The 22,913-nt window shown below is 36.1% G+C and overlaps 2 protein-coding genes across 3 annotated transcripts; one reads left to right on the top strand and one right to left on the bottom strand.

Moving 5' to 3' along the window:
• Nucleotides 1–5,407: 5,407 nt before the first annotated feature.
• LOC132152830 (nuclear pore complex protein Nup85) lies at nucleotides 5,408–14,414 on the bottom strand. 2 transcript variants are annotated; one of them, XM_059561751.1, is made up of 19 exons: nucleotides 14,256–14,414; nucleotides 13,784–13,877; nucleotides 13,536–13,711; nucleotides 13,385–13,455; nucleotides 13,269–13,312; nucleotides 13,106–13,175; nucleotides 12,890–13,011; nucleotides 12,673–12,807; nucleotides 12,302–12,424; nucleotides 12,085–12,216; nucleotides 10,995–11,101; nucleotides 10,825–10,908; nucleotides 10,555–10,620; nucleotides 9,820–9,971; nucleotides 9,605–9,722; nucleotides 9,408–9,508; nucleotides 5,926–6,077; nucleotides 5,614–5,703; nucleotides 5,408–5,531 (listed from the first exon to the last, which is right to left on the bottom strand). In XM_059561751.1, the coding sequence occupies exons 2-19, from the start codon at nucleotides 13,805–13,807 to the stop codon at nucleotides 5,433–5,435; spliced, it is 1,866 nt and encodes a 621-aa protein (XP_059417734.1). In that variant the 5' UTR covers nucleotides 13,808–13,877; nucleotides 14,256–14,414; the 3' UTR covers nucleotides 5,408–5,432. The 2 variants fall into 2 exon arrangements, with proteins under 2 accessions (XP_059417734.1, XP_059417725.1); XM_059561742.1 differs by having other exon boundaries at nucleotides 13,536–13,692.
• Nucleotides 14,415–15,421: 1,007 nt separating this feature from the next.
• Nucleotides 15,422–22,308, top strand: LOC132152981 (small ubiquitin-related modifier 2). The gene is made up of 4 exons (XM_059562040.1): nucleotides 15,422–15,578; nucleotides 16,530–16,661; nucleotides 20,453–20,524; nucleotides 21,600–22,308. The coding sequence occupies exons 1-4, from the start codon at nucleotides 15,558–15,560 to the stop codon at nucleotides 21,660–21,662; spliced, it is 288 nt and encodes a 95-aa protein (XP_059418023.1). The 5' UTR covers nucleotides 15,422–15,557; the 3' UTR covers nucleotides 21,663–22,308.
• Nucleotides 22,309–22,913: the final 605 nt, after the last annotated feature.

Here is a 22,913-nt window from a genome sequence, read left to right as displayed (position 1 = left end):
TTAATTTTATTTCAAGTAACAAAATGTAAAAGAAAAAAGTTAAATGTTTTTAAGATGTACAATTTATTCACTTTAACAACAATTGTGGTATTTTATTTAGTTACTTTCTATATATATATATATATATAAAGAGAGAGAGAGAGAGAGAGAGGGGCTAGAGAGAGAGAATTGTATTCAATTTGTAGGTGTTATGTTTATTTCTGGGGAAAAAATAAATTAGAGTTGTAAACTGCTCTAAACATGTTTTGGTTACAGGGTTGCAAAAATATATTTAGGTGAGCCGCTCTTCTCATTGACTACTTGTTGAGAAATCAAACAAAATGGACCTTTTTCAAGCACTGTAGTAACTGTGGTATTTTGATGTAAACTGTGGTAAATGGTGGTAAACTTAGTATCCTAGCTGACCCTGATGGTGTCACGTGACCTCGCCGCTGTCCGTGGAGAGTATTAAACCCTGATTTCACTCTGTTCAGACAGTTCTAGTTCTAAGCATTTGAACTTTGCTGTTTCTAGAGCTAGACAGTTTATTTCATGAAGTCATGAAGCATCAGAATTAATGTACCTGCAGTCGAACGAGTTTACATGGAGCACGCTGTGAGTTTACACACGCAACTTCAGAGCAGCATTATGTTGTCTATTTTGAGTTTTTATCTGCCTGTGTTATAGTTCAACACTGATTTTGGTTTTATTTATTGCTGTTATAGGAACGTTTGGACTCAAGTTTCAGCATTACAGTCTGTCACAGATAGTCCACAGCCTTTATTGACAATATTAGGTTTGTTTATTTAATTGTAACATATTTACACAGTTTTTTTTACCTGCAGGTTATGCAGTGAAGATCTTGATGGAGGATGAACTGCATTTATGAGTTCATCATTAGTCTGTCAGATTGGATGTGTGTTCGTTATATGGAGGCATTGGCGGTCAGTCCTATGAGCGTTTTGCATGATTAGATTGTTTTAAGTGCTGTAACAGAGCAAGTGAGCATTTTATTTCAGCAGATAAAGGCCTCATGTAATTTTGGTCCCAAACTAATCTTTATGTGTTTGAGAAGAGGACAGCTGCTCCTCTGGATGTGTGCAAACTGTATAATTCATTACAGTCATGCATTAAGGCTCTGACAACAGTGATCGAGTGAATCTCACACAAAAATTATGAATAGTTTACCCAATGCTAAATTAATACTTGTTTTTGTTTTTTTGCATGGCAGTTAAACACTAATTGTTACTTTTTGATTTTGGGGTAAACTCATGATGATTTCGATGAGATTTGTCTGATTGATACCTGTAATCTTGGGTTTTTGAACACATTGGACTGTATTTCTGGACATCATGGAGAGTCTCTGCTGATTCTGTGTGAAGTGCTTCAGGAAGATGAAGTTTTCAGGTCTTCATTGCGCACCTGCACCAAAGTGTTTCGAGTATTTCTGAGGAACCTTGCCAGCCTGTGTATTATGTATTATTTAAGAGCCAAAGCTTCATCTGGTCTGATGTTGATGACAATGATGGTTTAGGAGGACTCATTAAGGTATGCGGGACAAATGTAGATCTTCTTAAAGGTTATGGATGACGATGACAATGATGATGCACTGCTCTGCTGTTAAATAACGATTCCATCATGTGTACTGCGCCATTAAAGACTTTATCAAATGGATTGCACAGCTTGGTTATCTTCTTTAACGTTACATGTTTCCTGTTGGGGTGGGAATGACCAAACCTTTTTATTATATAAAGACAATTTTCACCATCAAGTCATTTCCTGGTACGATCCTGACTTGGCTAAATTTAACCTTACTCTCTTTGTCTGTTTTTTATTATTATAATACAAAAAATACACCAGAATGAGAGTAAAATGAGATGCAAACACTAATTCAAAATTGATCAAGTGAAACCGCACTTGGAAATTAGACAACCTTATTAAATTAGCGTCTGAACTGCAGTTGCTTTGAGATGTGGAATGATGAATTAGCCAAAATAATGAAGATATTTGAGAATATCAAACCTTTTCCCGAGATTGACAGTTTAAGTGAGATTACCGCTTTTTCTGAATCCCTAAAGCTGTGCTCATCGTTGAATCGGAAAGACGACGTTTTGTGAAGTCGTATCAATAAATCACAATAAAATATTAAGTCCTTTCACGCTAAAAATGATAGCTACTCTTAATTATATTAGCAACACACTAACGGACGGTAACGGTGTCTAACGATGTCTGTTTTTAAAAAAGCGCGCTTCATTTACGTCACTGCAGCGCGCGTACAGTTTTTATGGAAGCATATGGGTAGCGATATTCAATTTGGAATGTAATATGCAAATGACAATGCAATATGTAAAATGGCAATGCATTTCTGTATTTACATTTTCCAATACATTTGTGCAACTTTGGTGCAAAATGAAAATGAAAATTAAATTACATAATTTTAATTTGCCATTTCATACACCAGTTTTAATATGTAAAATGAATACTAATTTTAACGCTTTATAAGTTGCAAAATGAAAATGAAAATGTATTACAGAAATGATTAGATATGTATAACGTTCAAGAAAAAATTGTGGCAAAATTATCATTTAAATGCTATTTTTCTTATATGCATTAACACTCACAGTCAAGACACTTCGATTGCATTTTCATTCAATGTCCCGCAATGAATGTAGCAAAATGTGCACATTGAAAATGCATTCCGAGCCGATCACGTGTCCGCCCCCTCCCGCCATGTCAATCACTGCGTGAACAAGGCGGGGCTTGCAGAAGGTCAGAGACTCAAATCTCAAGAAGAGGATTCAAGTGAGAGAACATGGACAAGACCGTTGGTCCGTGTACGTTTTGATCATTTCGATTTATGGCTAAATATTTCATTCGCACTTGTGGGCGGAGCTGAAACGCTGCTTTCATCTGATTGGTCGAATCGCTCAACCTTCAGCTCTGTCTTTTCATTCTTTCAGACAGAATAAGAGTCAGTGCCAGTGAAGCACTGTAATGTCTGAAACCACCGCTCACTGTTAATTAGCATAATATTTTAATCAGATGTAGCTGGCCACATAATTCGTGCTGCTGCGACTTGCAAGAGACCCCGTTAAATTATTTCTAGGTTATAGTATTGTATAAATATTGTCCCACTAATAAAAAACAGTGCAAATAGTTCTGTCTCCTTGGATAACAGTGAAGTGGAAATAAATATAGTTAAATTTATGAAATAAAATCAAATAGGATTTTTTGGGAAGTTAAGTCTGGCCAGTTATATAGCAATACGAGTCAGACGAGTCTGAAGATCTGAGCTGAATTTGGTGAAACAAAGTTCTAGTCTGTGTCAATTACTCTCATAATAAATAATAATAATAATAATGTTAACCGTATTTTTCGGTATAAGTTGCATCAGTCCAAAAATACATCATGACGAGGAAAAAAACATATATAAGTCGCATTTATTCAGAACCAAGAGAAAAACATTACCGTCTACAGCCGCGAGAGGGCGCTCTGGGGTAGGCTACAGGAGCACTGAGCAGCATAGAGCTAATAATTTTACTATTTTTATTTCAGAAATGTAACTATATTAATTTTTTACAATTATTTATTAATGTCACACACACATACCTAGTGCCTTATGACTTAAAAGATGAGAGTGGTAAATGTTACAGACATGGAACTGTTCAGTCTATTATTGATTTTTATTTCCACTTCACTTTTTTCCAAAGAGACAGAACTATTTGCACTGTATTTATCAGTGGGACAATATTCATAAAATACTACAACCTAGAAATAATTTACAGGTCTCAGCAGCACGAATTATGTGCCCAGCTACATCTGATTCAAATATTATGCTAATTAACAGTGAACGGTGGTTTCAGGCATTACAGTGTCACACTCGCACTGACTCTTATTCTGCCTGAAAGAATGAAAAGACTGAGCTGAAGGTGGAGCGATTCGACCAATCAGATGAAAGCAGCGTTTCAGCCCCGCCCACAAGTGCGAATGAAATATTGAAGCCATAAATCGAAATGATCAAAACGTACACGGACCCACGGTCTTGTCCATGTTCTCTCACTTGAATCCTCTTCTTGAGATTTGAGTCTCTGACCTTCTGCAAGCCCCGCCTTGTTCACGCAGTGATTGACATGGCGGGAGGGGGCGGACACGTGATCGGCTCGGAATGCATTTTCAATGTGCACATTGAATTTTGCTACATTCATTGCGGGACACTGAATGAAAATGCAATCGAAGTGTCTTGACTGTGAGTGTTAATGCATTTAAAAATAAATAGCATTTAAATGATAATTTTGCCAGTTTTTGCTTGAACATGTTATACATATCTAATCATTTCTGTAATACATTTTCATTTTAATTTTGCAACTTATAAAGCGTTAAAATTAGTTTTCATTTTACATATTAAAACTGGTGTATGAAATGGCAAATGAAAATTATATAATTTAATTTTCATTTTGCACCAAACGTTGCACAAATGTATTGGAAAATGTAAATGTAAATACAGAAATGCATTGTCATTTTACATATTGCATTGTAATTTTGCATATTACATCCCAAATGGAATATCGCTACCCATATGCTTCCATAGGTTTTAGTTCTGATTGGCTATCTGTGTTTATCGTTTATCAGTGGGACAAAAATCGATCTATTAGTTAGATTCCAACGATATCATTCATCGGGGTCTATAATGTAACTGAGTTTGCTATTCTCTAGAATGATTATTAAAATGTTATGGTTATAGTTCTTAGTGAGAAATGGACTTAAAGCAACCTGCATAAAACCTATAACGCCTGGATGGTGTCTTGCACCAAAAAATAAAATTGAAATAAACTAGTTGGATTATAATTCTTTTGCATCCCTGTATAATTGTTAGTTAACAGACAGTAATAAATCTATTCTTTAAAACAATCTAACTATCTTTTTGTATTCTATTTTTTCATTTATTATACAATTATGTGTGTGTGTGTGTGTGTATATGTATATATATATATATATATATATATATAGACCTCTAACACTAGCTTGCTCTTTTTCTATTCTATCGGTTTTCTTTTTATTTATTATATTTAAAAGCACTTGCTTCGTGTACTGTGTTAACGTAACTGAGACTTGTTATAGCACTTATATATCATTGCACTTTTTGTTGTTTTTGATTGCTTCCACTGTCCTCATTTGTAAGTCGCTTTGGATAAAAGCGTCTGCTTAATGAATCAATGTAAATGTAACAGACAATTTAAGTTGCTGTACCTCAAATTCTATTCAAAAGACCATGAACAATCAAGTTTTCCTTCATAAGACTTTACATAAAGACAAATACCAGATATTTTTTTTTTTGCAAATACCAAAAAAGGGTTTATAAAAGAATTCACGTTTTTATCCAAGTTCATGAATTATATACAGGACACAAAGAGTGGAAAACAGTCGTAAGTGATTGATTGGATGCTCAGATGTATTTATGTTTCTATTGTTCCCTCTTTGACGATGGCCATGGCGAGGTTACGGGCCAGAGCGAGTCGCAGGAGCTCCGTCTTCGTGGACTCGATATCTTCATCCTGAAACACAGAAGAAAACTACTTAACCTCATTCACAACTGAACATAATAAGCTTCTCTTGGATGTTCTAGATGGTTTGTACCTGGTCTGTCTGGTTTGAGTCTTTGCTGTCTAAGTTCAGCTCCTCCAGACAGGACATGAGCTCATACGTCTGATCCACTGAGAAGATCACCTTTACATGCAAACAGACAGAGCCTTTTAAACAAAACACCACTAATGGAATACTAATGCAATCGTACACACCTAGCCAATGTTATTTGATGACGGTAATGATCTTAAAAGCCTTTTCATCTAAATCAATCTGCTTAAAATGCTTAAGTTCTGTAGATAAATATTTATTGATGGTACAAATGAGGTAAACTGTGACTGTAAAGCCTGAGTTGTCCGTCTTGACCTCTTTCTGCTCCAGCAGAGGCAGCGCGTCGGTCAGCAACGTCATCCACAGACTGCGTGGAGCGATCTTTGCCGTCATGAGGGACAGAAGGAGTCTGGCCGCCTCGGAGAAACTCTTTTCACCGTAAAGCCTGTGAAACTCACGGTACTTTCCTGTAAACACACACAGTCATGCATCTCATGGTCAAAAGGCATGGTTGGAATTGCATTATAAATCATTTTTACACATGTAACTACATGACATCTTTTAAAATGAAACGGTATATTAGAGAAGACGACCAGTTTGTATCATTTGGGAATTGACTGGATGGATTAAAGCTGAACACTGCACCAAAAAAAAAAAAAAAAGTGTATATTAATATTTTTGTCTTGTTTCTAGTTCCAGAAAGTTTTAATTTGATTGGAGACCATAGCAGACTCCCTGACCATTCAGTTTTTTGTTTACGTTTTCAAACGGGGGAGGTAGTTCAGAATAATGTTGACTGTTTACAGCATGTAAAAAGACGAGACAGGAATTACCCTGTTGATTTTTTGTCTTCAAAGATGTGTTGTAGGGCTCTATTGGAGGTGATAGGTCAATTACAGGTTGTACAGGAAAATCAGGAAAAGATGGACCAGTGTTATACTAATCTCTGTAATCTTTTACATGCTGAGATGGAGAAATATTGTCCTGTACAAAAAATGGGTTCTACAAAGAAATATTACAGAGCTAAACAACCGTATTGGAATAATGAATTAAATGAGTTATGGTTGAAGTTGCGTTCTGCAGAGAGAATATTTCTTAAATGGGGTTTTGGGGAACCTGGGAAGAGGAGGAGGGCCTTGCATAGTGAATTCATTCAATGCCAGACTAATTTTGATAGAAAGCTTAGGTTCTTCAAAAGAAGGTTTAAAAGAGGCCAAGCCCTCAAATTAGAACAGTTACAAACTGGTAATCCTCAGCAATCCTGGAGGGAAATACAAAAGTTAGGCCCAAAAAAGAAAATATTAATACCCATGGAGGTTTTTTTTGAAAGTGGTGGATCTTCTTCTGAATTTGGTCAAATATTAAAAAAGTGGGAAAAAGATTACAGTGAATTATATGCTTCTAATAGTTCAACTTTATTTGATGATCTTTTTTTAGAAGAATTTTGTAAAGTAAAACTAGAGCTGGAAATGGGTATGAATACTATATACTATCAAAATGATATACTGAACAGTGATATTACATTAGATGAGGTACTTAAAGTGCTAGACAAAGCCAAGGAAAATAAAGCTGTGGGCATTGAAGATCTCCCTAACGAGGTACTTAAGAACCCTAAGTTGTGTAATGTTTTACATTGTTTGTGTCACATATGTTTTCAAAATGGTATTATCCCATCTGAGTGGAATAGATCAATTATCAAACCCATCCCGAAATCTATAAAAGATGACCCTAGAGTCCCGTTGAATTATAGAGGGATTAGTTTGATCAGCACAGTCTATAAAATTTACTCAGGAGTCCTGAACAACAGACTTAATACTTTTTTGGAGGTTTATGGAGGGTTGGTAGATGAACAGAATGGTTTTAGGAAGAACAGGGCCTGTATTGATCATATTTATGTGTTATCCACTGTGGTGAGAGCCTGTTTGTACAAGGGTAAAAGTGTTTTTGTCTGCTTTGTTGACTTCAAAAAGGCGTTTGATTGTGTTAACAGAGATCTTTTGTTGTTTAAATTACTTTCATTTGGTATCAATGGAAAATTCTATAATGCTATAAAAGCCCTTTACAAAGACCCCATTGCTTGTGTACAAATAAATAATTTAAGAACGGATTGGTTCCCAATGCCTTTTGGGGTGAAGCAGGGAGACTTACTCTCCCCTTCCTTATTTGCTTTTTATATAAATGATTTAGCTCAAGAAATTAAGCAGGGTAATTTTGGTGTGCCAATTGAGGACATGAATTTAAGTATTCTGCTTTATGCAGATGACATTGTTTTGATAGCTGAAAATGAAGTGAATTTACAAAATATGCTGAATATAATGAGTTTATGGTGTAGTAAATGGCGTCTCACTATTAATAGTGAAAAAACACAGGTTGTTCATTTTCGGGGGAAAGGTGAATTACAAAGTATTCATACATTTCAGTTTGGCCCTGTGCCCTTGAAGTATACTCATCATTATAAATATCTTGGTTTTGTTTTTGATGAAAATATGAAGTTTATAGAGGGAAGAAAAATACTAGCAGAGTCTGCAGGAAGAGCATTGGGTTCCGTGTTGAGCAAAATGAAACTGTGTACAGATCTTGGTTTTTCTACATTTACACAATTGTATAAATCTTTGGTTGACTCAGTTTTGTTTTATGCTGCAGGAGTTTGGGGTTTTGAAGAGGTTTTTGATTGTAACTCTGTTCAAAATCGTGCTTTAAGGTGTTTTCTTGGTGTGCATAAATATGCAGCAAAGGTAGCTGTTAATGGGGATGCAGGATGGGATCCATGTATTGTAAAACAAAGGTGTGAAATGGTGCGATTGTGGAACCGTCTTGTCAGTCTGCCAGAGAAAAGGCTAACTAGGAAAATTTTTAATTGGGACAGAGTAAAGCATCACCCCTTGTCTGGAGAGGTTTCAATAATATTGTTTGCGTCTGACTTGCATATAATGTATCAAAATAATCTCCAATGTAATATAAATGTTGTCAGACAAAGATTGTTAAGTAAATATGAAGATCAATGGAAACAGGATATATGGAAGAAGCCAAAATTAAGAAATTATGTTCAGTTTAAGAATGATAATGTTACAGAACCTTATATTTTCCTAAATCTAAAGAGAAGGCAGAGGTCCCTCTGTGCTCAAATGAGAACTAGTACCCTACCTCTGGCAGTAAAAAAGTGGGTCGATTTAAAGGTACACCTGAACATTTACGTTTGTGTGAATTTTGTGATCTCCAGGTTGTGGAAGATGAATTTCATTTTGTTTTTTATTGTCCTTTATATTGTGACATAAGGGACTCTCTTTTTGAATCAATTCAGTTAAAAAATCCTGATATTTTCTGGAAATATGAAGGGGAGATTTTGTGCTGGCTGTTTGAAAATGATGTTTTTGCTTTGGCGAAATTTATAGAAAAGGCCTGGTATCTGCGGCAAAGTATTCTGTATCCCATATGAAAAGTCATTTTTATTTGTATGTGTACTTATTTTTATGGATTTAGTTATGTTATGTTAGGTTCTATGTTACGTCACGTGGCTATCTGGAGATAATTATTAAATTATTACTGTAGTGTCTAATAAGCCCATGAGGGCTGGGCACCTTGGTGCTTGACACGTAAATAAACAAATCAATCAATCTAGTCAAAATATATTAAAAAAAAATTTTTAAATCAAGATGCATTTAATAGATTAGCAAAAAGACGCACTTAAGTCTTGTATCCTGGAAGAACTTTCAGATATTTTGACAAGAATCAAGACACAAATACTAAGTAAGATAAGCCTTTTTTAAGATAAATGGCATCGGCCTCTCATATTGTACCTAAAAACGTCAGTCTGTCACTGAGCAGCATGGCAGGACCCAGATTATCCAACAAATCCAGATCTGTGAAAGAGCCTTTGTTACTGTAATCCTGAAGAAACCTGTGGAAAACAAACAAAAAGCATGAGTTAGAACAAAGGCCAATATAATAACTTCTAGATGTTGGCACAGACAGCCAGATAGAGACAGTGTGTAACCTCTCCGAGATGAGAGTAGCGAACGCAGCGTCTTTGGCTCTGATGCTCCAGGACAGAGCAGATCCCAGTCTGTTGTTCCTCAGAGCTCTTTTAGCCATGATCTTACAGATACTGCGCACTGAAACACACACAGATCCACTCTTACCTCATCTGTCTCTTAGTCCTCGATTATCTCGACTCAGTGTTTGAATGTTGAAGTCTGAAAGGTCACTCACCCTGTTCACTCATCTGTCGCTCCTCACAGATTCGCAGGACTTTAATGGCTTTGCGTTCGGTGTCGAGCGGGACTCTCTCGATCTGCAGCTCCAGATACACACGACCGAACTCAGGACAGTGATCGAAATAATCCACCGCCAGCTGCCACAGACTAACACACACACACACACACACACACGATATATACATTATTCTTAACACTTCATTATTGAACCAGTTTGGGTAAATCAAGATTCACTCAGAGTCAAGCATATGTGAGTCATATTAAAAAAATAATTATAGTAAATGAATAATAATAATAATATATATATATATATAATACACAAAATACAAAGTAACAATAATTTAAATTATTATATGTTATAAATTATATTTAATAATTAAGTTAAATTATACATAAATTTGCCTCAATATAAATTAATTAATATATGTTTATTATATATTAAATATATCCACAATTATTAAATGCAAAAAATGATTGAATATTAACATGTTACTGAATATATTAATTAATAATTGTATACAAACTGAATATTGTAAATATAAATGATATAAAATTGTCATGAAAACGGTCCTGAAAGTTACTATATAACTTGATACTAATATATATGTAATTATTATTATTTTATTTTTTGGGTAAAATATAACTTCTTATTTTTCTTTAAGGCTAAAGTGTGATCTAGACTTGTTTTCATTAGAATTGAACACTTTAGTGCCCAGTGTGCAGAGATCACCTGTGATGTGTGAAGAGACCCGAGGCGTACTCCAAAACCAGAAACTCACGCAGATTAGACCCAAAACTACAAAAACACAAAACCAGAACAGAGTTATGAGCATCACACCAACCAAAACCTTCTCAAAGAGCCAAGTGACTCTGGAGGTTTAGTTCATTTACATATATGAATGGAAAATGGTCCTAAAACACTAAAATATGACTTTTTTTAAGGGCAGGAAATCTTGAGTGACATTATAAGTGTCTGTCAGATCTGATGTGAGATACGCACTGGAGGTTGTGTGACTGCAGGAGTTTGCAGTGATCCAGCAGGTCCGTCAGATGAGCCACGAACCACCAGTTGTTGAGCGCAATGCTGCAGAAACATCACACATCTGTTAGTTTGGAGGTTTCACAGACTCTTCTGATGAATGTGTGTCTGCACTGAGAGAGTTAACACACCTGCAGTCTTTGATCACCTGATGCAGGTCGAACTCAAAGGCTGACAGCAGGATGATGTCCAGAGGCTCCGGAGACGCCCGTGGACCCAGAAACATGTTCATGCTCGACTGCAACACCAACACAAGCTCAGTATGACAGCTGGAGTTTATAGCTTTATTCACAGTGGAATCTATCAAATCAAGTTCAGATATCATGACTAATTGTCAGCTGTGTGTATGATATCAGGCAGCTTTACTTGTGATGCATGATGGGTTATTATCGTTAGCTAAATCTAAAACCATAACAAAAAAGGTAATTAAAACATAATAAAAATACAATTTTACTCAGCTAGTTGTCGAAGCAAAATTTCAAAGTTTCATTTAATTTGAGATATATATTATATATCAAATAATTCAAAGTATTAAAAACTTTAGCTGAAATATAAATTAAAACAATTTATACATTTTGTTTCAGCTAGATGTCAAGGCGACATTTATAATTTTCTTTTACTTTTAACTTAATATACTAAATCAACCATAATAAACCAAAATAAATAAACTATAATAAAAAGCAATAAAATAAACTACAGACAAATAGAAGAAAACTATAGACAAATAATATAAAATAAATCATTAAAAATGAAAAACATGCATCAAAACTACTAAAAATTTAAACCACTAAAATAAATTAATATTAAAATGAAATAAACTGAAAGAAATAATAATAATAAAAAAAATAATAAAAAATTAATATATATATATATATATATATATATATATATAATAAAATTATAAATAATATAAATAAAAATATAAATAAATAAAAAAATATAAATAAAAAAATTAAACCTTAAAAAGAAAACAAGAAACTAATTAAAAATATTTAAATAAACTATCTAAAATAAAATAAAACAGTAAATAGTAAAAAATAATAATAAATAAATAAATAATGAAATAATATTTGACATCATTTAGTTTAACTGGGTGTTCTAAAATTACTAAAACTAAAAATGAAAAAAAAAAAAATCTACAAAAATAACACTAATTTAAATTATTTGTAAAAAACTAGGGCAGTTTCTTAGTGTCCCTGATATATAACTGGCTGTATGTACTTGTGCGTAGTAGTGCAGGTCGGGCGGTTTGATTGTCGGGTGAGTGAAGAGCAGCCGTGTGACCAGGAAGTGATACCAGGTGCTCAGCAGCTCTTTCTGCTCCAGTAACGTGTCCTCATCACCCACCAGGATCTGACAGAGACACACAGAGACAGACAGAGTCAGGATCACGCGCTCTCAGCAGACTCAAAGCTCATCAGAGGTCGCCGCTCTTCACCTTGCAGATGGTCTCCAGCTGACGGCTGCTAGCGAAGGTGTTGTCTTGTAGACAGCGGTCACACTCCTCGTGCCAGTGTCTCCATTTGACATCAAACTCAGTCAGCGTTTGAGTTCCTGCGGGCTGCACCCACAAACACACATGCAGAATTCAATTATTTTAGCAACATGTACAGTGACGATGTTTTAGTAGTGTAATATTGTTTTTTTGTGCATTTTTTGCCATTGCAGTATTGAGAATTTTGAGTTTAGATGTGCTTAATTGTAAATATACAATGAAATCTAACAATATGCATATGTTTTCTTCTGATTTTGGGGTCAAATACAACACATTCTTAACAAATTTAGGAAAAGCATGTGAGATGCACGTACGTTAAAGATGGGCATGGTCTGTAACAGGCCGTCCATGCGTTTGAACACAGAGCTGCTCTCGGCCCGCAGAGACGCCTGTTTGGACAGCACCTGACGGGCTTCATCCGTACGGCCCTGCAGGACTAAACTGATCACCTGCACACACACACACACACACGTAAGGACACAGATGATTGTCTTCAGAAGTTCTGCAGGTCAGAGGTCACACGTTTCATACCACGTCCCAGTAGGACTGATGCAGGGCAGGGCTTTCGCTCTGTAACACCTCTCTTGCTCTCGTGTCCACATCCGACTTGTGCAGACGCACCCAATCCAGGAGGAGCAGCAGCAGAGATCCGGCTGAAACATCACAACAACATCAAGAAATCAGGAAAACATGGATAAAATGTGTCCTGCTGGAATCTAGGTGTCTGACGGTTTCAGACGCCTTTACCTGGCGCTGCGTCGATGAACAGAACCTCACACAAGTTCCATATGAGCTCTATCGCCAAGAGAATAGAGACCTGGAGAGAACAGAAGAACATTCGGCTCTGGTCACACAAACTGCACTCGGTTTAGATCTGATGTGTATCTCAAGCCTGTGTGATTGACAGTACCTGATCTCCATACTGGGACGCTAACGAACCCTCTTGAGTTGAAACTGAAAAGAGAACGGAAACGTGATCAGCTGATCAAAAGGATCCTCTTCCTCGTGTGTGATGTGAGCGTTTACCTGCGTTCTGCTGCAGCTCCTCCATACAAGCTCGGATCACAGACCTGTAGTTCTTACTGACGCTCACAAACCTGCAGGAGACAACGATGGATCGGATCACTTCAACAGAAGCGTGTTTGCTTGCATGTGCTTCCACACGATTAGGACTCACTGTGACTTCTTGTTCTTGCTGGGCACGTCCTCTTTGATTTTCTGCAGCCCCACGAAGATGAGATGGGACTCGTTGAAGAGTTTGCGCAGGATGGGAGAGCAGATGTCTTCATCTCTCCTCACGATGTGAACGAGCGGAGAGCAGGCAGACCTCGGACCTGAGCGGGAACACAAACACTGGTGAGGGTTCAGACAGCTTTCAGCTCCTCGTCCCAGAGTTAAGAGTCTTCCCAGTGTGGATGGGAATACCTTGTAGTCTGTAGTTTGTCTCATAAACCAACAGATCTCCAGGACCCCATTCAAAACCCAAGTGCTTCTGATGAAATCCAACGCCGGGAATCAGCTGCAAGAAACTCATCATTATTTCTTATATATATATATATATATATATATATATATATATATATATATATATATATATATATATATATATATATATACAATTATATTTTGAGTATAAATATATAACACATTATGCATTTTAGTAATACAAACACACCATTTTATTAATACAATACACAATATTTGTATATTACTGTATTACTTTTGGAGTATTATGGCATATAAATATAATCATTTAATGCAACAGTGATGCAAATCACAGTATCTTGATATTACCTTCAGATACCATGGTAACAACATAACTACTTTATAAATGTCCCTCATATAAATACTTGTACCGTACATCGATATTCTTCATATGCACAGATGAGAGAGTTACCGTGGTACTGGGCTCTACATCCAGCTCCTCCATAACACCGGGACAGTAGATCCTCCCGAATAATAGCGAAAGTATAATGTTACCCTGCTGAATGATCCAAACTACACTCAACTCAGATCAGAGCGCCATGAGTGCGAGGACCCCTGATGTCTGCCTGCGCAGTTAGTACGACTCACTAAACGCCTGAGCAAAATACGAACAGACACGGTTAACTTGTGTATAAATAAGAGGGGTGGTTTATTATTATTATTTTTTGGTTTTCACTTATATTATTATTATTATTATTATTACGAAGTGTTAATTGTTGCAAAATTACTAGCAGTGTTTAATGACAAACGTGGCACTCAAAAACTCATGTTTCCATTAAAAGTACAAATTAAGACTTCTAGGCAGTGTTGACACAACGTGAGGTAGTATTTAAAAATTCGTGTGTGAAGACCTCAATACAATCTGTTCTATTTTAAAACTAGGATCAGTGTTTGTTAAGGGGGAAAAAAAAATAAAAATCTGCTCAAGTATGTCATTAACAGTATCAATAACACTGTTACCTTACTTGTAATTGGACATTTGATTTTTTTTCGTTTCTTTTTTAATATGCCGTGTTTTTATCACTTAATATAAATAAAATAAAGCCTAAAATGATTTTAATACACATTGCAGTGTTTCTTGACACCACTAAGCTGTTTTATGTACCGTCTAATGTGTTTTTATAAAGCCTAGCTAATGTCATCTCAGTGGGGTAAAATGTTTCTCATAATAAGTATGATCTTCGTGTCAGTTATATCACTTATTGATTGTAGTTTCCTCACTCTCGTTGTGAATTATTGATAATAATGTCCGAGGCACGTTCAGCTTGATCTGTGAGACACATAAAGAACAAGATGGCTTCCTTCCTTCCCTTCAGTCCAATGTGAACAGAACTCGATCATTAGTTCCTCACAATCAAGACATTAACACTCAATCTACAGCTTCTCAAGGATGTCCAGGTGACGTGTCTGTTTATATATGACATTCACTATCAAAATAATCAGCATTTTGTGTTATTTCTCTTCATATTTGGTCCAACATTGTTTTTTCCCCCCAAGAAAAAACGTGCACGTATGCGCGTGCATGTTTCCCCCGGCTCCCTGTTCCCGCGCTTGGCACCACGTGACCCGCTCTGGCCTGTAGCGACGGAGCGCGGTCAACGGACGCGCCTCACGGGATCGCGCACGCCGCGGCTGTATATAATCGGGGGCGCGGACGTGCGCGTCCCCGCGAAGTCTTTGTGTGGCGGCGTAGAGAAGCGCAAATACAGTAACCATGGCCGACGAGAAACCCAAGGTGAGTGGCGTTTCAAAACGAAGGGATTATTTATTTTTAGTTAGAGTTCGAGGGGTCTCCAAAACAGCAAGTGCGCAGACGGGTTGATTTTTAATGTGAAATGTCGCGCGTAGCGGATAAATACTGTAACTGCTGCCTCAGAAACAACACCGGAAGAAGACGTGTGAACGCGCGCGAAGAGCTCACGCCGCGCGCGCGCACACACACACACACACACACACGCGGTCAAATTAAAATAAGAAGAAAATGTGGTCAAACACGATTTTTATATCAGGTGGTTTGTTGATAGAAAGCGAGTGCGCTGAGTATGTGTTTACTAAGTCCTGATGGAAACCCGTTCTCTGTTGGTTTGAGTTGATGATGTGAGTTTGATGCTCATTCATCACGTGAAGCGCGTGCACAATAATGCGAATAAAACTCTAACCACCACAAAGATGAAGTCTGTTTGATGTTGAAGTGCATTTTTAAACACAAATTGCTGTTTTATTTGGAGAGTCATGCACAATGATCAGGGCACGAACTAGTGTTGGAAAGAATTTATAACCATTATGAAAAATAGGATTTTTTTTTTTTCATAAGACCACATATTGTGTACCTCAGATAGTTAAGAGGATATAAGTTAGTGTCTGTGCTGACTATGAGAGTCACATGTTAGCCTCTGGCTTGCCCTGTTCATGTTATTATCATGTGATTATAACATGAATTCACTTTCTATTTTAATCATCAAACTACGAACAGCACTCCTACTGATAAATTATAGATTACTGAGCCATTATTAAGAATAATACAGTATTTTCTGTGGATATTGAGTAGTGGTTGACCAGTATGTCCATCAATAATTAAATGTAATGGTTGCAAGTGAGACATGTAGGCTACATAAAATATGCAAGGAAGAATGATGTAATATCTCATAAACTTTTATGTTTGTACATTTTGTCTTTGTTTTCTCAGGAGGGGGTAAAGACAGAGAACAACGACCACATCAATCTGAAGGTGGCGGGACAGGACGGGTCCGTGGTCCAGTTTAAAATAAAGAGACACACACCCCTCAGCAAGCTCATGAAGGCCTACTGTGAGAGACAGGTGAGGTGACGGCCAGACACACACACACACACACACACACACACACACACACACACACACACACACAGATAGATTGTGTTAAATGAAGTCTCAATCTCACAATCTGCAAAGCTTTTTGAAGTCCTGACTGCACATATTAGAGTTTCTGCCCAAAATAACAGAGGCCTGTTGTAATTTCTTCATTGTCATGTGGAAGAACCACAATAGAATTTGACTTGTTTGGTTAACAAAAGACTAGCAAAAATACAGCGGAACAACATGAAATATAGTGAACAGGGATTAGAAATGACATTTTGGTCAATTCTAAGCAGAAACTGCACTTTTTAAATAATTAATTTGCAATTATTATTATACAAAAAAGATGTTTGTGCAAAAAAAAATGTAAAAGGCAACAGACCAACTCATGCATACAAAAACAACACAAGAAAAGAAAAGAAATAAGCAAATCTCAGAACAATCTTATGAAAAAAAAACAGCAACACCCATCTACGTATATGTGAGCTGTACATACATAAAAAATCTGTTTATATATTGCTTTAATAAAAAAATCAAAATAGATTAATTTAGCAAAATGTTTGCAAAAAAAACTTTTTTTTTTTTGATGGCATTGCATTTGCCAAGATTGTATGATATGTATGTAATTTTCCTTTATATTTCTAATTTCGAAGAGTATTTAATTTCGTGTCACAAAACAATTCAACAGTGGCGCAGCATGTATTGAAGATATACTCAATAATGAAACAACATTTTTTTATGCACGCACTTAGTATCTTAAGCATGAACATGTAGCATTTCATACATTCAGATGTTCTTTGGCCTCCTTTCCCGGGTTTTTGCAGATCTTAGAGAGTTTCAATTCACAATTTCACAAGTTAAGACCTTAAAAATGTGTTCAATCAGAGCAGAAAGTCCTAGATTGATGAAGTTGTGGGCATTAAATGTTTCACACATTGTAAATAAAAATATCTAAACATCCTTGAATCAGAATGGGAATAAAATTAAGCAAGTTTGTTTAAAACCCCTGCAAACATCTGTAAGTGGGGAATGAAAACTTGTTTTACTTTTTGAATCAAGTAAATTTTTCCAAGTCTGTTGGCAGATATTTGTTGTTTTTAATCACAAGCTCATTTCATTTCCATCAATTTCACAGAAATCAAGGTTTGGGTTAATAACGTTCAGTGAAGGAGCCCTGTGTTAAAAGCTTTCAAATTAAATCATTTATTCAACAACGGATGCATCTGTAATCCAAACATTTGTTTGTGTGTTTGTTCTACACATTGCAAGGATGACTGATATTTGATAAAGTCATTCAGCACAGAACGTGTCATGAAGAAACACACTGGCTCATCCTCACCTCGCTGTCAGTATAACATAAATCACAGTCATTGAGAAAGGACTGAAGCAGGCTGTATTAATCTGAGCGTGAATGTGTGCGAAGGGTTGCAGTAGTGCTCAGACGGTTACAGTCATCTGCACAAAAGCTCTTCAGTCTGATCAATAAACACTCGCGCATCCCTGTATTTCCTCAACAGTCCTTCCGTCTGCTCTCTTTATCACTCCCTCATGTCCACTTAGTGGTCCTGTGTGTCCGGCCCAATGTTTCTGTCATGTCAGAGAAGGAACAATGACTCTAAAGTTCACTTATGACCGAGAAAGAGACGCTTGATCACTATTTCTGCTCAGTTTGACTCTGTTCATCTCATCAGAAGTCCCTACAGTCTTCATGTCCTTGTGCACAAGCAGGCTTTATTAACAGCTCCCTCAGCGCTGTGAACACACAAGGTTAAGATGCTCCGCGAGGACACGCCTGATCTTTAGGTCACTAACATGTTTTCCTGGCAGAGGAGGAGGGTTTAATCTAATTGTGGGGCTGTGAGATTCGCCGGCAGAAGTAGGAGTGCGTTTACAGGAGTAGGAGTGCGTTTACAGGCGCACGGGGAAGGAAGCGACCCTGGTTCATGAGGGTTCATGTTCATTCAGACGTCAGGAAATCCTTCTCAGCAGCGGAAAATAAATAAGAAGCCGCGAGGTTACAAATGATCAGCCGCCTTTATCTCAGACTTTGAATTCCCTTTTAGGGGTGGGACGTCCGCTAAGATGTTAGATGCTGTGGATGTACCTTCAGATTAGGGCTGTGCAAAAAAGCGAATGCGATTTTCATGCGCATCTCATCAGTAAAGATGCTCCTGTAATTAGAAGTATATCTCCAGCATGTGCGTTCAGATCAGGGTTGCCAGGTATTCACAACAAATCCTTCCCAGTTGCTTCTTAAAACTAGTCCAAAACTAGCCCAATCGCATTTCCAGGAGGTTCCCCGCTAAAAATTGCTTTTTATTGCAAAAGTTTTTTGGAAGGGTTGCCTTGGTAAAATTTGCATATTAGGGGCTAAATATCACGTTATTTGTATTGGGGTCGCTTCAAACCGCGGATATGAAAAACAACCGCAGACTTGGCAACACTGGTTCAGGTGGAGCGGCAGTTACTACACAGAGCCGTAATCTACTGACAACTAACACAAAATCATTTTCAGAATTGACAAAGAATCGCCTGCGATTTTAACATCGATTTTGTGTAGATTGTCAGTGAATTACGGCTCAGTGTAGTAAATGCCAACCAGTGTTGCCAAGTCTGTGGTTGTTTTTCATGTCCGCGGGTCGAAGCGACCCCAATACAAATAACGTGATATTTAGCCCCTAAATTGCGAATTTTACCAAGGCAACCCTGCTAAAAAACTTATATTGTAACCCCGGGAAGCAATTTTTATCGGGGAACCTCCTGGAAGCGCGATTGGACTAGTTTTGAGAAGCAACTGGGCAGGATTTGTTGTGAAAACCTGGCAACCCTGATCCGAACGCACGTGCTGAAGATAAACTACTAATTACAGGAGCATCTTTACTGATGAGATGCGCATGAAAATCGCATTCAATTTTTTTGCACAGCCCTACTTCAGATTAGCATTAGCGTTTTAACGTCTTATGAGTTGCAAGTCGAGTCATTAAAAAGAACCAGTCTAATGGATTCATTCATTCAGGATTCAGGATTTATTCAGCTTTCAGTAGAGTTTGTTCACTAAAACTATTAAAGTTTTTTTGTAAATTCAAATAAAGCTAAAATAAAATAGAAATATTAGGTGAAACACTTAATTTCAGTTAGTTGTTGAAGCAAAATTTATAATTCTGATTTAAAGTCAAAGCACTAAAATTACTAACTGTAAATAAATAAAAAAACTGAAATAAAAAATGTAACCCATATAGTAAGAATAAAAAAAAATCCAAAGCATATAACAAAATTTTAGAAATTTTCTAAAATCGAACTTAAATTCTAATGAAAATGAAAGTATGGAAAAGTCCAAAATATTAGCAGTGTATAAATAATACTACTATTTTGAACATAATAACATCTTTTGAGACAGAGTTGTCAATTGATTAATCAAAAAGATAATTTGTCCAATTCATTTGTAATCCAATATTTATTCAGTTTTCAGCAGGGCTCATCAACTACAACTATTAAAACATTTTTGTAAATTCAAATTTTATATTAGAGGAAACACTTGAATTCAGTTAGTTGTCAATGCAGCATTTCGTATTTTCAAGTTCAACTGTAAATAAAATAAATAAAAATAAATGAAGCCTAAATAATAATAAAAATAATAATGTCAAAAGCACATAAATGACAAAAGGGTTTACTAAAATGAAAATGAAAGCTGACAGTGTTAGAATGAGATCACACTGTTTGTGAGTGGAGCAGAATGAAGGGAGAATCACTGGACGGATGTGTGCTTGTGTTTTCAGGGATTGACCATGAGGCAGATTAGATTCCGATTCGACGGACAGCCGATCAACGAGACAGACACGCCCGCACAGGTATGACATCACTGACTCGCATTCTGTGTCCACTTCTGATTCTAATAGTGACATCACTCTCTCAGGTGTTCTCAGACACACCGAATACAAGTTAAAGCTGTTTATTGTAATGAAAAAGGGCAAAACTCATAAAACCTGTTTGTGAATATTGAGGTCATTAAAAAATGTTGTTAAAAACATTAAGAAAATGATGCCTAATTGCATTGTTTTCATGATAATTACATGCATTCCTTCCCAACTGTTAATTACTGCAATGAAAAAAAAACATTAGTATTTTGTCATTTGTAATTAAAATATATTATTGCTTCAAAGCAGTTTCATGGGAAAAAGTGTGTTTATTTATGTGTGTGTGTGTGTGTGTGTGTGTGCATGTTTTTAATTATTTATATTTTATTATTATATATACATATACATTATAAATATACATTTACATAAAATTATATATATGAATTTGTAGAATGTTAGTAAAAATGTTATTTATTTATTTATTTTAAAGCTTAATTTATGATCATTTACATTTTCATTAAGGGCCATTTAAGATATATAAAAAAAGTTAATTTAACTTTTAATGTTTTTTATAGTATTAAATTAATATAATATAGTATTCAGAATCCAGTTCGTGTTATCACTGAAAATTGTGTAAAATTAACCAATCATATCTTGGGCCACTCTTTATTATCCAGTCAATGGATAATAAAGTCCTGCTCTTATTTTCTCAGATTGGAAGTTAAATGCATTTTATGTTGACTCAAAAGCTTTTGCTGTTTCGTTTAGAAAGAGCAGGCGTCATGTGCGCTCTCCGATGAACATTTAGGCAAGAAAACACGTTTTTTTCAAACATAATAGACTGCATCTCACCCACTGAATAAATCTGGCTTGACAGCATCATTGTGCAGCTGCATCATGGGATAGGAGTGAACTGTAATTACAGCAGACAGGTGTCAATTTCACAGTCAACAGGAAATCTTGGTGAATTCTGAATGAGGTGTCCTCATGTGACTCTCTACTGACCTCACGTCGCTGGTGTTTATTAATAATAGTGAATAATAAATGACCTCATGTTGTTCCTCTGCAGTTGGAGATGGAGGATGAAGACACAATCGATGTTTTCCAGCAACAGACAGGAGGACACGTCTGAATGGGACGACCCTAGTGACCCCGACCCCTCTCTCTCCGCCTCTCTCTCTCTGTTCCTGGTTATCACAGACCTCTCTCCTCATGGTTATCTGTAACTGCTGTTGTATAGTGTTTTCAGTTCATCATGTTTTACTTTCGTTTTGTACATAAAGGGTTTCTGCTACAGTAATTCTTACATTGGGATTGTTAATTGGCGTAAAATCGGACATGTTAAGGCCGAGTCTTTGAACGAGTGATCGCTAGACCTTTGTGGAGACAGTCATCTGTGTACAGACCAACTAATACATGTTTCCTCTTAAGACTCATTGAGGAAAAGAGCCAAGTCTTTGAGTTCAGCTTCTGTTCTGGCTCGAATTTGAGCACACACAGGCTTTTTCAAAATTTTGTTTTAAGAAATAATAAAGAAATGTTCTGCTCTACTATACTTTAAGCAGACAAACCTGCAGTTCAGAATGATTTTCTGTTTTCCATTCAGATGAATTGGTTTCACAACTTTTTTTTGTTTTAGTGGTCATGTATAGTGCGTGACTTGTGTTACACATGTTTTGACTCGAGTACGAACGAGGGAATTCATGTTTCAGACAAGTCAAGCATCCATCTGTATTGTTTGATCTCTTGTTAAAATAAAATATTCTCTTTTTATCAAACTCTCAGTGTGTCTGAGTCTTAAGTAGCACGCAGGTGTATTTGTAGAAATAGCCAACACTACATTGTATGGGTCACAATTATAGATTTTCATTTTTTATGCCAAAAAATCATTAGGATATTAAGTAAAGATCACGTTCCGTATATATACTCGGTATATTTCCTAATATAAACATTTCAACTTTATTTTTTATTAGTAATATGCATTGCTAAGAATTCATTTGGACAATTTAAAATGAGCTTTTCTCAATATTTCGATTTTTTTTTTTTGCACCCTCAGATTCCAGATTTTTAAATACTTGTATCTCGATCAAATATTGTCCGATTCTAATAAACCATACATCAATGGAAAGATTATTTACTCCGTTTCAAAGAAAAAAAATCGACTCTTGTGACTGGTATTGTGGTCGTGCGTCACATATTGCTTTGGCATTCTAAACATTTGCATAATTTTAGCAATTATTTTAAAATTAAGTGAATTATTATAGTTGGATATAATTTTACATAATTAAAATCCATTAAAGTTTGACTAATTAAAAAATAGGATGAAATAAAATGACTGTAATATTAATATAGGTGCTTTGGTTTAGGGTATTTTAAAATACTA

This window comes from Carassius carassius, chromosome 1 (assembly GCF_963082965.1).
Source record: "Carassius carassius chromosome 1, fCarCar2.1, whole genome shotgun sequence".
Classification (NCBI taxonomy): Eukaryota; Metazoa; Chordata; class Actinopteri; order Cypriniformes; family Cyprinidae; genus Carassius; species Carassius carassius.
This window is presented reverse-complemented; position numbering and strand designations above follow the sequence as displayed.

Bases quoted from the DNA above. Each gene is read 5' to 3' on its own strand.
- LOC132152830 (XM_059561742.1), bottom strand. From the start codon at position 14,288: ATGGAGGAGCTGGATGTAGAGCCCAGTACCACG. The intron at 12,808-12,889 runs GTATGAAACGTG...GTGTGTGTGCAG, and splicing joins ATCAGTCCTACTGGGACGTG to GTGATCAGTTTAGTCCTGCA. The intron at 9,509-9,604 runs GTTACACACTGT...TGTTTTCCACAG, and splicing joins GCTACTCTCATCTCGGAGAG to GTTTCTTCAGGATTACAGTA.
- LOC132152981 (XM_059562040.1), top strand. From the start codon at position 15,558: ATGGCCGACGAGAAACCCAAG. The intron at 15,579-16,529 runs GTGAGTGGCGTT...TTGTTTTCTCAG, and splicing joins TGGCCGACGAGAAACCCAAG to GAGGGGGTAAAGACAGAGAA. The intron at 16,662-20,452 runs GTGAGGTGACGG...TTGTGTTTTCAG, and splicing joins AGGCCTACTGTGAGAGACAG to GGATTGACCATGAGGCAGAT.